This window comes from Barbatula barbatula (genome assembly GCF_947034865.1).
Source record: "Barbatula barbatula genome assembly, chromosome: 19".
NCBI lineage: Eukaryota > Metazoa > Chordata > Actinopteri > Cypriniformes > Nemacheilidae > Barbatula > Barbatula barbatula.
This window is the reverse complement of record NC_136782.1, coordinates 5,985,012-6,000,438: the sequence shown is the minus strand read 5'-3', so window position 1 is coordinate 6,000,438 and position 15,427 is coordinate 5,985,012. Positions and strand designations below refer to the sequence as shown.

Genomic DNA, 15,427 nt, shown 5'->3' with positions numbered 1-15,427 from the left:
CAGTATACAGCATACTAATTGTTTGCGTTTTGGGTATTTTTCTTTTAGATGGATGTATGATAAATTAAACCAGTGCATGCCTGTCCACCATCAGGATATAGGCTACATGATATACATCAAATGATAGAAGTCACTAAATTAATCATTAATCATTTCCTGACATATATGCAATATTATAACACTGGCATGTGTTATATGTGGCATGTGATACAAAAAAATTGTTTTATTAGCAACAAAACAAGGAGAAGGTACTGGTTGTAAAAAAGTCTACACACATTTTTTATGTGATAGTTAGTTCTGAATAGTAAGTTATTAACCTTACCAGTGAGCTAGAAACAGTGTGCTGTTGGTAATTTATGCTGAAGTGAGCCCTACCTAAACAATGTCTTCAAATGCAAACTCAAATTAGCACATATTGGTCAGTTTTCCTCACAACAGTTATGATGATCTGATTTATTGGAAACATTTGTTTTTTTGCTTTCTGAAACAAATGAAAATGTTATTCAAACAGATAAATATTTTTTTTTATTTTTATTTGAAATGGTGCCACCATGTGGACATAATTGTGTCCTTGCATGCAACAATCCAGTCAAGTACATAAAAAAGGATTTATGCCAGAGCCAAATGTTTCTTCACAGAACTAGCAAAAATAGTGAAAAGTAAAGTAAAATAAATTAAATTGGTTAGTGATTAAGTTTTAAATAGGTTACTGTAACTGCGTTTATTTTAGCATAAAACAAATGCTGATGTAGGCTACTAAACCTAAAGTCTTAATAGGCCACACTTGAATTTAAAAAGGTGTTTGTCAAGGTTTTCTTGATCATGACTAGATAATAATACAAACTAACACCAGATGCAACAAATCATTGTTCAAAAGGCAAGTTTCGGTGTGATGTTTCATTATGGTATTGATATTGTTATGAACAGAAACTAGATACAACTCTTACAGTTGCTCAGTCTTTGGAATCCGCCGCATCTGCAATCTGTGAGGAGATCTGAAAGAACTATGGGCCAAATTGCACTGCTTCCGATTAATGCACTGCAATATCAAGTTATAAACAAAAAAATATAAAAGGGCTTATGGAGACTTGATTCTATGTAGAAACTGTTCAAATATGCTGCTGTGGGCCTAGAGACAGACAACAGAACAGAAAGCACTAAATGAGCCCAATTTTAACAATAGGATTTTATGCAGAATGTCACATGCAGAAACGGGAAAACAGGTCTCATTGCATCCAAATAGAACTGATTTACTCAAAATGCCTTTAAGACAAGATACCACAGATGACAAAATGTGATGACATGCTAAATATATGTGTTTAATGTAAACACCAAAAAAGAAAAATAATGTGTACTTATTTTTTTATTTCAAATCTTAGTACAGAGGAAAAGTAGGGAAAAACGTCTTTGTTTCAACTGTCCCAATATAATAAATTGATTATTCAAATGTATATAAATCTTTTTTTAGCATCACTGGTATTGTTTTCTAAATGAAGAGGACGTTTAGTGAAGAAAAAAACTACAAACTATTTATCAGATGTAAAAATAAGGTGGTGTAGTAAAAAATGTTAATGTGAAATAGTTAAAATAGTGACATGTGAACATTTAATGAGAACGATTATTGATGGTTGCTTATGGTTTGCCTTCTTTAAATATGCCACATATTAAATAGAAAACTTGAATAAAGAACTTTGCCTCTAAGTACCCTAACAATAAGTTTGACAAACAATATCTTTGAAAAACTTTTCTATGCCTTAAATAAATTGAAATGTGATACTATTTTAAGGCTTCATAACTAACTGCAAAGCTTTCATTGTCTGTTGCAATTAGTCGATACCTTACTTAACTTGGGGAATTACCCATTATGCCTTGCGTATGCGGGTAGGTCTTATGCTTAAAACATCCGGATCACCGCTGTATCCCATTAGTTTGGCATTACCAAGTTAGCTTGAAAGTTTTTAACGGCCTCTATAATACTTTATTGTCAGTTAAAACAACATAATGTCAAGGAGCAGTGTCTAAATTATTTCACAATGGGACTACATGTCTGTCCGAGGGGCTAGGGTGCACCAGCTGAGAGGTGTGATGGGAACACGCTTGTGCGGGTGTGCCACGCTCTCCAGGGAACCCAACTCTAAAGTCGGTCCTGAAGCGGTCTCATATGCATCAACCCGAGCAGCATGACTGCCGACAAGGATGCCAAATGTCCCAGGAGCCTGTGAATATTTCAGGGGGACCACTGCCTGCTCCTGACGAGGGCCAGGCAGGGCAGGGCCCAGAGGAGGCAAGCGGGTCTGCTAACTTACCTGCTTTAACTCCTCGCAGCTGGACGCACCGTTGAATGGAGAGTGTGGAGGGCTGCGGAATTCGCGTGCGCAACATCGAGTTGAGGCTGCTGCTGCCATGGGCACCTAGGGAGAAAGGAAGTCTCTTGGAGATCAAATGTGCTCCAGGCCCTGGTTCGACAGTCTGTGGGGGGTTTTGGATAAAAGCGTCTGCCAAATGAATAAATGTAATGTAATGTATGTGTAGATGATGTGGCCGGAGCAGCGCCCGATGTCCTGAGTCTCCCCGGGTGGTCCCTGGAGGGCTGCAGACGCCGTCTGGGACCTCGACATCCTGGCGTCTCACATCTGTGAAAGATTTATCAAAAGGTGGATATCATCCGACCTAGCGTGTGTAGTGACAATGAGTCTTGGGGAAAGATCAAATCAAATGGATTGAATATTCATTTATGAATATAATTTGCTCGTTGTTCATAACAAAATCTAAATTTTCCCGATAAGGAAAAATGTTTAATTAAGTACAAGTAACCTCTATAGAATTGCTTTAAGTTATCTGACTACTTCGTTTGTCCTGCAAACTATAGTTATAAACTTCCCATTCAATTCTCAATAAGGGATTACTGCTTTACGAATGTCTACGTAGCCTTAATTTTCTGATCAGGACAAATTAATACTTCCTAGGTTCGTACAGTTTATATTACTGAAATAGTAATATAATAAAGCTTAGGTAACGTTAAGATCTTATTTTCATTGACTTCGAGTATGTGGTGCAAATAACAGATTCAATTCAAATGTACTTTTTGGGATTTTAATAAACACAACTAGAGGGTATAACACTACGATTTCACACAGAGTAAATATGCATAGATATATATATATATATATATATGTATAGTAAAACGAAACAACGAAGGTACCAAACAAAATAATTAAGAATAATAAAAGGAAAGAGAGAAAAAGAGAGAGTAACAGCGTCTCACTCCGTTCTTTACAAGAGACCTCAAATAGCTTAAATGATCCCCGAAAGGGAGCAATTAGACGACCTTTAAATGCAGTTTGATTGTAAAAGAAGATACTTGCTTTGTTCTGCTTCGTATGTGTGTGTATCTGAGTTCAAATGTTCCACGGCGTTCAGTAATCCTTTCCGGGGCCTGTGGGGTGTGGGTCTCGGCTGCGTAAAAAAAGGTTGCGGTTGCTAAGCGGTAAGTAGACGGGAGTCCGTTCTTGCTCGCGGTGATACAGAACTTCTAGTCGAACTTAGATGGAAAATAAAGGAAGGTATAAACGAAACGAAAGTTACAGAAAAGCAAACGAAAGCTTCTTGAAGAAGTGTCTGCCGTAGAGGTCTTCTGGAGATGTTCTTGGAATTTGGAGCTGTTTTCTCTTTTGGCGGAATGCCACGATTGACGTTCGGCATCTATTTTTATAGATAAGATCGGATGCCACCTCTCTTTTACGATGGCCCAATCAGATATGAGAGATCGAGGCGGGAAGAATTCTCTTTGTTTTGCGGGGTCCATCCTCTTGGCTAATTTAATGAGGGTAGCAAAAAGATGCATTTATCGTCAGAAAGCTGGTAATATTGAAATAATGCATCTTTTAGTAATTTTTAAACAAGATTCGGTCCAGTCGAGTTTTCTGATTAGAGAGAGACCAAGAATCGTGATTCGGAGCATCAGGGATGCACAGAGACCAGATTTACACAGTTACTAACATCCAGAGCTAAATCTAAACATATTGTAAACATCATAATTATTTAATACATTCGCATACACCGTACATCATGAAATATATATATATTTGGAGGACTATATAGGTAGATCTGTTCAGGAAGTCCTTATATGGTACAAAGAAGATTCTTGTGGAATTTTTGGTGTGTGCGTAAATGCAGTCCACGTGTGTTTGGGGACTATGTGTGTGCACAGTGCGGAGATCTTCTGGCTTGGGCCATTTGGGGGGCAATAAAAGTCATGCAGAGATCGGCTATCTCCTGAGGGCAATAAAACTGACTGGTCAACAGTTCTGCTGCAGACATTGTGGCGTCTTTAGAATAAACTTATGTTGGTATGCTGTGGAACAACAGGGCCTGTGTTTACGCATGATCTGACAACGCGACTCAAGTGCATGCTGTCACCTTGGTCACCCAGAGAGCATGGTCAGTGACAGGGCACCATTCCTGCAGAACCCCTGGGTCACGCTTACCTTCGACTAACTACTTCAATGCCTTAGGCTGGTGGCAGGATGGCCATGGTGTGAAGGGCGGAGGCAGCTAGATCTGCCGCAGTGCTAGCCTCCAGCATCACTGATGATGAGCGTACAAGCTTTGGAACGGAGCCTTGGTCCGTCCCTCCAAGTGGTGGCAGTCTGTCTACCTCGAGGAGGAGCGATCGCACCCAAGACTACAGCGGTGAGACATGCCTGGTGACATATGCACGCTGTAGGAGATTTTGCTCTTTTAAAAATATGCTCTTTGAAGACACCTCTGACCAACTACCGAAATGCCCAGGGGAAGACGCAAAACACGAGGATGAGTTCCGCTGCTCTGCGTCGTAGACCCAGTAGGAAGAATCGAAGATCGCTCAGCATATGCCTTGCAGGTTCCGAAGAACAAAAAGGTGAATGAATGGGCACGCCATCCCATTCGCCAAGTTCATAGGCCTTTTTTAAAGTATAATTGGAGATGATAAATTCTCAAGTCAAATCCCATTCTATCAGTCACAACATCATCTGAGGGACTTCACAATTGACTACAAGGCTCTCTGTCTGAAATGGAAGCCGCCGATCTCCGAGGGGGATCTGGTAAACCACATTCTGAATAATGTCAATCCCAGGAATGCTGGATGTCTACATGGGACGGTGAGCACAGTGGAACAACTGGTAAAGGTTGGATCACAGATGGAAAGGGACTGTTTAGGAGCAGAAGACTATTGGCAGGAAGTTGGCTCCCACAGTTGCAAAGAAAGAAAGGCCAAGCGGACAGTAGAAAGTACCACCAGCAAAAAATCTGGTTGGAGTAACCATAGCCCCGTCTCATCCAGTCGCATCTCTTTTAGTTGTACCAGTGAAGGTAAATGGCTAAGAAATGAAGGCGGGGCTGGACACAGGAAGCACTTACACCTTGATGTTAGAGAACTTGTGGAAACAGATGAATAGCGATGCTCCATCAGTTCTTACATCTACCCCTCAGAAATTAATTATGGTGGATGGAACTATTCACCAGTCCAGAGACCTAGAAAATATTTCCCCTTATTGGTGGCCTGTCCTTTTTGAATGCAACAGGAGTTATTTTAGTGGTGTGTCAATGCCAATATGGGTTAAAATCTGAAAAAGCGTATGACTTTTGCCCTTTTTATCCACACTGGATCCCGCTCCTCTGCTTGACAAAGCTCATTCTCTTACGGGGCCAATCTGAATCTGTACTATGGCTTACCATCAACTCATAGACACCCAGAATTCACCACCTTCAGGCCAGCGCACTCCCAGGTTGACTATGATAATCAAGAAGCGCTCCTGAAGCTGTGCTCCGGCTGGTCACGTCTTACATCAAACAGCCTGGGTAAAACATCAGTGGTTCAGCACAAGATTACTTGAATTGACGAAATACCAGTCAGATCCAGGGCGAACAGGGATTCACCTCTCAAAATCAGGATTTTCGAGGAGCAGGTGGATCAGGTACTTGGGTACCTGCCTGGCCCATTTCTGGGTTGGGGTAGTCGCACTGATTGCCACAGTAAGTCTGATTGGTTCTAAATAATTGTTATTCAGTGAGACTAGTTGTCAAGACGCGGAGAAGTTTATTTAACTGGGCCCCAGGTCTGACGATTGTTACAGAGGTCATCATAGACACTCTGACTGGTGTTCGTCTAGTGTGATGCACTGTGTGTTTTGCACATAACCAAAGATGTTGGACAAACTGAAAGGCCTGACCAAATATTGAAAGTGAACAGTGTTCATGATAAAGGTAATTCTTCACTGTTCACACTGTGGAAGTCTAATGTAGTGAATATCTAAGCTTCTTGCATCTGCTCGAGAGTGACATGAACAGTGTAAAGAAAAACCCAACAGCAGCCTGGTGCTACAAATATGACATATACGGCATGTCAATACATGTAACCGTAGGTAGAAATAAGCTGCTGGCGCTAAATGGCACTCATTATTAACATTATTATTAATCATTATTAATTACTGTCACTGTTCCAATATAGACCTAGGTTTACTTTAATATTAGCCAGAGTGTGTGTTTCTTAAAAAAAAAAAATTCAGCGCAGCATGTCCCGCTGTGCTCGTGGGTTCATCAAACCACACCCCATGGGGACAGTGAAGCAGATATAGCCCCTAGTCCACCTATCTCGGTCCCAAGGAGCCTGGTTTGCTCTTCCCAGACTGTCACGGTGGCTGGGGAGCACGATCCGTCTCGGCTATGCGATTCAGTTCACCAAACGCCCGGCCAAGTTTCGGGGCATCCTCTCCACCTCAGTCAGAGGCAAGGATGCTTCCGTGCTTCGAACCGAGGTCGCCAGGTTCTGGCGAAGGGTGCGATCAATCTCGTCCCTCTAGCCGAGATGTTCTCCAGGTTTTACAGCCCATACTTCATTGTCCCCAAGAAACACGGGGGGCTGTGCCCCATCCTGGATCTGCGTACCTTGAACAGGCACCTACACAAACTGCCGTTCAGGATGCCAAGGCATCAGGGGTATCAATTGTCTCTGAGTTTCCCAGTAATAAATATGACTTGCCAGGCTGCCCACGTCCAATTTCTGACTATATTCTGACAGCCTTTAAATGCAGCATAAGTTCAGAATTTCCAAAGTTGAACTCAATAGTCAACAATAAACTCAACTCTTACTGTAATAATTACAAATATTCAACAATAATAATCATGGTTCAAAACATCTAAATACCCATTATGTTACAATAATCTTATCTGAATTTGTTTTAAAATACATTTGAAAACAATATGATAATAAAAACATTTTTGGGAGGAGTGTATTTGAATACGTCAAGTGCATTGAAGGAGGGTTTTAAGCACACAGTATAAAGTACCATAAAGGTAATCACAAGCTCTTAAAGTCAGCAAGGCCCAAAACTATATCGTAGGTATTTGCTTATTTCACAGTGGATTGACTTGAATGCATGACTTACCATTTTTTATTAGTAATTATTGGATTTGTAATATTATATATATATATGTAAATATATATAGAATATAACTATAATATTATATCTTATTCTTTATGAAGAGTTTGGTTCTGAAATTAGTTTTAAAAAAATCTTTAAGCTGTTTTCTTTTAGTTATTATGGATTAAATCAAAACAAACCAACTGCAGTTTGATTTATATCAATCGGAACGCACAATAAAAAGCATGATTTTTTGAAACATTTAAAAAATGTAGTTATCTCATTTTGGATCCGAACTCTTCATAGTATTTATCACTTTATTATATTATATACACTACAATGTCATATATTGATATATTTACTATACATTATATTTAAAGGGAGGTATATACATTAACCCATTCAATGATTTGTATGAAATGTATTTAGTAGTGCCTTAAATAATGAAGCGTTGCTTATTTACTTTTGTTTAAAAGATCAATTCAAAATACATCATGTTCTCTTCAACAGATAACAATGCTTCTGCCAAGTGTAAATATCACTCTGATTTTGACCGGCTATGGACCTTCTGGTGAACTAAATTATGGAGTGTTTGTGCTTTGTCTTGTCGTCTACATCACAACAGTTTTTGCAAATGTGACATTGATGCTGGTGATCTATATAGACACAACTCTCCATAAACCCATGTACATATTTTTATTCAACCTGGCTGTTAATGGTCTGATCGGATCATCTGCTGTAATCCCTAAAATTATGTCCAATCTTCTTGCTGATGTGAAATATGTACTATATTTGGACTGTATCCTGCAAGTGTTTTCTGTTAATATTTATTGTACATGTGCTTATGCTATATTGACCCTTATGGCATATGACAGACATGTATCAATTTGTAATCCTTTACAATATCATAACATCATGACACCAGGTAAAATTAAACTGATGCTATTAACTGTGTACTTTCTAGCGATCGGCTCTCAAGCTGTACACATGTATATCACGTCAAGATTGCCTTTGTGCAGGTATACAATAAACAAGCTGTTTTGTGACAATTTGGCAGTAGTTAATCTCGCCTGTGTTAAAAGTACACTGGGAGACATTTATGGCATATGTATAATATTTGTTTTTATTGTTTTACCTCTAATCTGTGTCATTTTATCCTATGTCAAAATATTGTGTGTGTCTTTAAAAGCATCAGTTAATGCTCGGAAGAAAGCTTTACAAACATGCACACCACATTTGATTACTTTTATAAATTTTTCATCTGCAACACTATTTTCTGTGATATATAATCGCTTTAATTTCTATCTTTCAAAAGAAGTCAATGTGTTCATGTCAGTTCATTTTATCCTCATCCCTCCACTTCTTCACCCAGTTATTTATGGGATAAGAACAAAGGAGATCAGTGATAGTCTCAGTAAATATTTGAGAAGAAGAATATTTGCTATTGATGTCAAGTTAAGGAAGGAACATAAGGAATGTTGTAACAATTCAGTGTTTATGTGTAGTAAAAAAATGTCTGTATAAACAGTTTTGATTTCTGAGTTGACAGACACTTTATTTATTGGATCTATTTTTGAAATATATGATTTGAACACTTTCTTCCTTATATATTTTATAAAGGACACAGAAAATACACATTGTTTTTTTTGTGTAAAACACTGACAGATTCTTCTTAATTTGTATGACAAAAATGTAAAAAACTTGAATGTTATGTTTTTGCGTTACATAAAAAAATATGTAAAATATGTCTTAATATCACTGCTGTTATTGCTTAAACTCTATTCTACTTTCATTAAATAAAGTAAACATAAATGTAAAATAATTGGTGAAAAGAATTAACAAAATGTGTCAAAATGTATAATAGCACCTATTATCTGTAACTTATATATACATATATACAGGTTGTTTTTTAATTATTTGTATAATACACAGTTTATGTATTGCACAGTGGATTACATTTGCATTTACATTTAGTCATTTAGAAGATGCTTTTATCCAAAGTGACTTACGGAGCAATAAAGCAATAGTGTGGGTTTGTGTCTCAGCAATGGATTTAGAATTGTTGCAATATTCTGAATAAATAAACTATAATCCGCAAATAAATTTAGAGAGTTTCACAAACATTTTTAAAATCCAGAAATGCACAAAAAGCGAACCATAAATATATGTTAGACGTTTAACAAAAATAAAGGGAATTCACAAATAAATACAATGAGATTTGCAAATAAAACATATTTACAAATTTATTATAATGGCATTTATTTGTAGATCGCTTTCTTCACATTTGTAGATCGCTTTCTTCGCATTTGTGGATCGCTTTCTTCACATTGGTGGATCCCTTTCTGTGCATTTGTGGGTCACTTTCTGTGCATTTGTGGATCGCTTTCTGTGCATTTGTGAATTGCTGCACACATTTGTGGATCAGTGCACACATTTGTTTATGGCTCTCTGTGCATTTGTGGATTTTGAAACATTTCTAACGTCAAGGTATGCACACAATCCACAAATAGGTTGACTCCCCCCACTGCAAGCGGCAAAAACGGGGTCCACACCCAAAGAGCAGACAAGGGGCCCCTGACCACTTTAATGCGCCCTGTGCAAACATATGTACGTACTATGTAAGTGTGTAAATAATCTATGGCCACCCTGAGGTTTGATTTGAACAAATCTAAGATATTCAAGTAGTGTGTTAATGACCACACAAGACACCATTAATCAGTAGTTTTAATTTATTCGTTAATTACATATATTGATACTGATTTGTAGGACCCACGAATTAGTTACAATATCATTTCTTGTACCTTCGGTGAGATAGGGACTTGTCTGTCCCGAGCATGTCAAGACGGACTCCGACGGATTGAGCGGATGAGGCCTACCAAAATAGGACCAATGGTCATGAAGGCAGTTTCTGCAAGCGACATGGTACGCAAGATGCCCTGGTCAACCACTGAGCCCAATCTATCTCCAACTTGTCATTGGAGCAAGATGGAATCTGGGAAGAGAAAGTGAGGCTGACTGATTAAATCGCTTTCCCGCTCATTCTCTTTCAGAACTCCTTCCTGGTGGAACGTTCTTCCTGTCAACCACATCTCTCACAACCTTCAAAAAACTACTTAAAACCCATCTCTTCTGTGAATACTTGACAGACAAATGAGAAAAAAACGAGCCCTCTCTTCTCTCAACAGGTAGTGGTCTAGTAACTAGTAACTTTGTATTAGCACCTATCGTACCATGTTCCAAACGCTGGCATCTTATTGATTATGTCATCGTGCAGAGGAAAGATAGAGAGGATGTGACGGTTGGAGGAACAATACACACGCTAAGTCATTTTAAACACACCCCAGAGGGGAGATTTATTGAAGTACGGGCCCGTGAAAACAGACAACAAAGGTGAGTATCCCGTGGTGTTAGTCCCTGGGTGCATGTGGTGTGATTCCTGTTGGTCCTCTGTGATCTTGGTGATCTTGTCCCGTGAACCCCTTCTTTACCTCAGGCGCGGTTACTTCCGGGTTCAAGGTGGCTTGGCCGCTGGCGTAAGAGAAGAGAGTTGGTAGTCAGAATTGGGGAGTCGTTGTTCACCATGCCTCTGGCGAAGCCAGCTTTTATGCTGGTTCAGATGATCTCCTGAGCTCCTCCCTTCAAGCGTTGACGTGGGTCGATAGAACGTCCTGCAGTGGGATGCCTGAAGATGAAGGGGGGGGTTCTTTCTACCTGACAACATTCTGGACAGACCATCAGCATTGCCATGGGAGGCCCCGGCTCGATGTATCACGGTGAAGTGGATTGCTAGGAACCACCGGGTCACGCGGGCATTGGTGTCCACTGTAGTTGCGTGTGATCCATCACTAGTGTGAAGCTTCTTCAAAGTAGGTAGTAGGGGAGCTCCAGGACTGCCCACTTTATGGGCCGGGCCTCCTTCTCTACTGTAGCGTACTAAGTCTCAGCAGGGCTGAGCTTCATTCTGATGAAGAAGACCGGGTGTTCTTCCCCTCCCTGTACCGGGAATAGCACCGCTTCCAGGCCAGTATCCAAAGCATCAGTCTGGAGGATGAAGTGGCAGCCATAATCCGGAGCGTGGAGTACTGGTGATGACGCCAGTCCTCCTTTTAGGGTTAGGAAGGCTTGCTCCGCCTCGGGGCTCCAGATGAGTTGATCCAGCTGCCGCTTTTTGGTCAGGTCGGTCAGGGGGCTGGCTACAGAGAAGAAGTTGGGAATAAATCAGCGGAAGTACCCTGCTAGCCTCAGAAAACTTGTACCCGTGTCTGATTCCGTGGCCGTGGGACATTCGGGACCGTTTCCAGTTTCTTCTCCTGGGGCCGGATCAGCCCTCTCCCGACACGGAAGCCGAGTTACCGAGCCTCGTCGAGTCAAAGGTGGCACTTTCTTATGCTAGACCACTGCGTACGCTTGATGGGGCCGGAGCAGGACGTACATCATTCTCTGGAATGTGGCTGGGGCTCCGTGGAGACCGAAGTGTAGCAATTTGTATTGCCAATGGCCGGAGGGTATGCTGAAGGCAGTCTTCTCCTGTGCGTCTGGGGCCAAGGGGACTTGCCAGAATCCCTTTGTTAAATCCAAGGTGGTGATGTAATGCACCTTCCCCAGCTGGTCGAGGAGCTCATCCACCCGGGGCATGGTGTAGCCATCCAAGCTGGAGGCCTCGTTCAGCCAATTTAAGACATGACAGAAGCGGAGAGTGCCGTCAGGCTTGGGGCCCATCATTTCAGGAGATTCACATGGTAGATCTTCTTCAGCTGGTGGAGGCGGTAATTGAGCTGAAGTCTGGGGCGTACAGGACCGGCGACGAGGTGAGGACTTGCTTGAGGGTCGGGAATACCGCTTCTGCCTGGGCCATCCAGTCCAGGGTTTCCGGTAGTCCTTTCTTTGTCAGGTCTGTCAAGGGGCTGGCTATAGAGGAGAAATGGGGAATAAAACAGCGATAGTAGCCCGCCAACCCAAGAAATGCAAGGACCTGACTGTTGGCCTCTACCGTCTTCTACTGGGGCTTGATGAGACACTGACCGATCTGGTACCCCAGGTACTTGGCTTCCATCAGACCCAGGTGGTACTTCTTTGGGTTGGCTGTGAGTCCAGCCCGACGCAGCTCGTCGAAGACCCTCCGGAGTCGGTCCAGGTGTTCCTCCCAGCTCTTCTGGGCTGCTGATAACTGCTCCCCCAGGTCCACGACTGTATCAGCCTCCTGGACGTACGCAACCACCTGCTCCCGCGGGACGATCCAACTCTTGAGCAGGTTAATGTGGTACACCTTCTCCTCCTTCCTTCATCCTGGCTGACGAAATTTGGTACGTGACTGTTCACACCTTCTTGACGACGGAGCTTGGGCCCTGCAAAGACACCAATAACTTGGAGGTGGCGGTGGGCACGAGGACGAGCACCTGCTCGCCAGGTTGGAATTCTCGTGCCTGGGCGGGTTGGGCTATACTCTCTGGTGGGTGTGCTGGGCCTCTGCTAGGTGTTGCCTCACCAGGGGCATCACCCGGTCGATTTGCTCCAGCATCTCGATCACATGCTCGATCACCGTCCGATGCGGTGCGGGCTGCTGATCCCATGCTTCCCGCGCTATGTCCAGCAGTCCTCTGGGCTGATGGCCAAACTGCAGCTCAAACGGAGTGAACCCGGTGGAGGCCTGGGGAACCTCCCGAATCCCTTACAGGACGTAGGGTAGCAAGAGGTCCAAGTTGCGCCCATCTTCGGCTACCACCCTTTGCAGCATCCGTTTGAGGGTCTGGTTGAACGATCCACCAGTTCGATCATCTGGGAATGATAAACCGACGTGCGGAGCAGTTTGATCGAGAATAGTGTGCAGAGATCATTCATTAGCCGGGACATGAAGGGAGTGCCTTGTTCCGTCAGGATGGCGCTAGGGTTACCCACCCGGCTGAACATCAAGAACCACTCCTTGATGATTTTCTTTGCAGTGGCTTCGTGCAAGGGGATGGCTTCGGGGTATCGAGTGGCATAGTCCACGATGACCAGGATGTGTTCATGGCCCTGGGTGGACTTCGGCAACGGCCCTACCAGATCCATGCCAATCTGACCGAAGTGTACCTCGATGATGGGAATGGTATCAACAGCCTGGGGCCGGGTGCCCAGGAGATGTCTGCTGGCAGGTGGGGCAGCTTTGGCAACTCATTCGTCGCCCCCGGGTTCCTCATCGCTGGTCGAAGCACTGCTGCTGGCGGACTGATATCTCCGTGAGTCGGCTCAGGAGTTCCTCCATTTTCGCCACGGAGAGAGAGAGCGTGTCCGTAGTTCCTGAGATCAATGACACACAGATGTTTAGGGGGAATTTTTTTTTGCCGCAGAGGTCTCTTACCACTATGCCTGCATTCTCCACCACTTGTAGCAGGCTACGGACACAAGACGGATGGTGTATACAACACCGGAGGGGAATTTACTTTTAAGTGGTAAAAGTATGCAAATGTGACAATCCGAAAATGAAGATCAAGCCGATACAATTTTGCCAGCATGACTCGAGCAGGATGTAAAGGATTGGTTAAGAGTAATTGCCTATAAACAAACCACCGTATACATCATAGGCTACAGAAATTGTGTGAGATAGAAACAAGCTTGCATTACAGCAGGGATCGGTAACATAATAAATATTGCGAGTGCTTCGGCCCTTCTTGATCCACCAGTGTTACGCCATGTCTCGTCACGAATCAACAAAGACAATAAACCCCATTATAAACATGACATATGTTGCCTCTAGTTGGAACATAATTACTGATTATTAGGACTTTTCTTTTTTTCAACGTTGCGCGTGTCTGCATTTGCAGATCACACAAAGAAACATCAAACTCAACTCACGTTAGTCCGTAACAGAGTATTGTACTATGAAGCTGCGAATCTTAAGCGCCAGACAGTCCTTGCAGAGTTTTAACTGTTGGAATGGCCCCACTTATTAACAAAAAGCTTCCGTGCATAGCCGCTCTTGAGCTCTCCCAGATTCGTGAAGCAATCGTTGGGGAAATGCATTTGAACATTTGGATTGTACTTCTCTGGAACAATGTTACAAAATAAAATGTAACCATTTTTTCGTTTTATCGTCTTTTGGCAGGGCAAAGAAAGAGGATTTATTTTCACAATGAAACACACATCGTCTCTGCGACATGGCTGTGACGGTACAATGAGATTTACAAATCATGTTACGAACTGGCGTAGATTTGCCCGGGTGTGGTTACACGAGGCGTTTCAGGCAGGTCTGGGTGAGCATTCGCTTCTAGATGAAATACAACTTTTTTTCCGCAATTTTACGTTTCTAATACATGCATGGGCATAATAACACACCAAAGTAAAAGAAAAACGTGTATTTCCGCCGAATCACCCCTTGTGTTCACTGTGTACAGGTCTATAATATACAATTTATTTTTCTTCTCGGCTTATTACGGTTAAGTAATTAAACTCAACTCTTACTGTTATAATTACAAATATACAACAAAAGTTTTCATGGTACAAAATGTAGTCTTCAACGTCCATTATGTTACATTAATCTTATCTGAATTTGTTTTAAAACATTTCATACATTTTTAAACAACATGATAATAAATATTGGGAGGAGGGGATTTTAGTACGTCAAGTCCATTGGAGGAGGGTCTTACGCACACAATATAAAGTACCATAAAGTGTAATCACAAGCTCTTAAAGTCAGATGACAGCCAGGCCCAAAACTATATTGTATGTATTTGGTTATTTCACAGTGCATTGACTTGAATGCATGACTTGTAATTATTGGATTTTTAAAATTGAAGCTGCCAGGCAATATAACTATAATTTAATATCTTATTCTATATTTTCTATCACTTTGTTATATTATATACACTACAATGTCATATATTGATATATTTACTATACATTATATTTAAAGGGAGGTATATACATTAACCCATTCAATAATTTGTATGAAATGTATTTAGTAGTGCCTTAAATAATGAAGCGTTGCTTATTTACTTTTGTTTAAAAGATCAATGCAAAATACATCATGTTCTCTTCAACAGATAACA

At 41.6% G+C, this 15,427-nt stretch overlaps 1 protein-coding gene across 1 annotated transcript; it reads left to right on the top strand.

Moving 5' to 3' along the window:
- Positions 1-7,919: 7,919 nt before the first annotated feature.
- Positions 7,920-10,940, top strand: or60a1 (odorant receptor, family 60, subfamily A, member 1; the record flags this gene model as incomplete). Its single annotated transcript, XM_079481972.1, has 2 exons — positions 7,920-8,883; positions 10,897-10,940. 2 exons carry the CDS (start codon positions 7,920-7,922, stop codon positions 10,938-10,940), a joined length of 1,008 nt encoding a protein of 335 aa, XP_079338098.1.
- Positions 10,941-15,427: the final 4,487 nt, after the last annotated feature.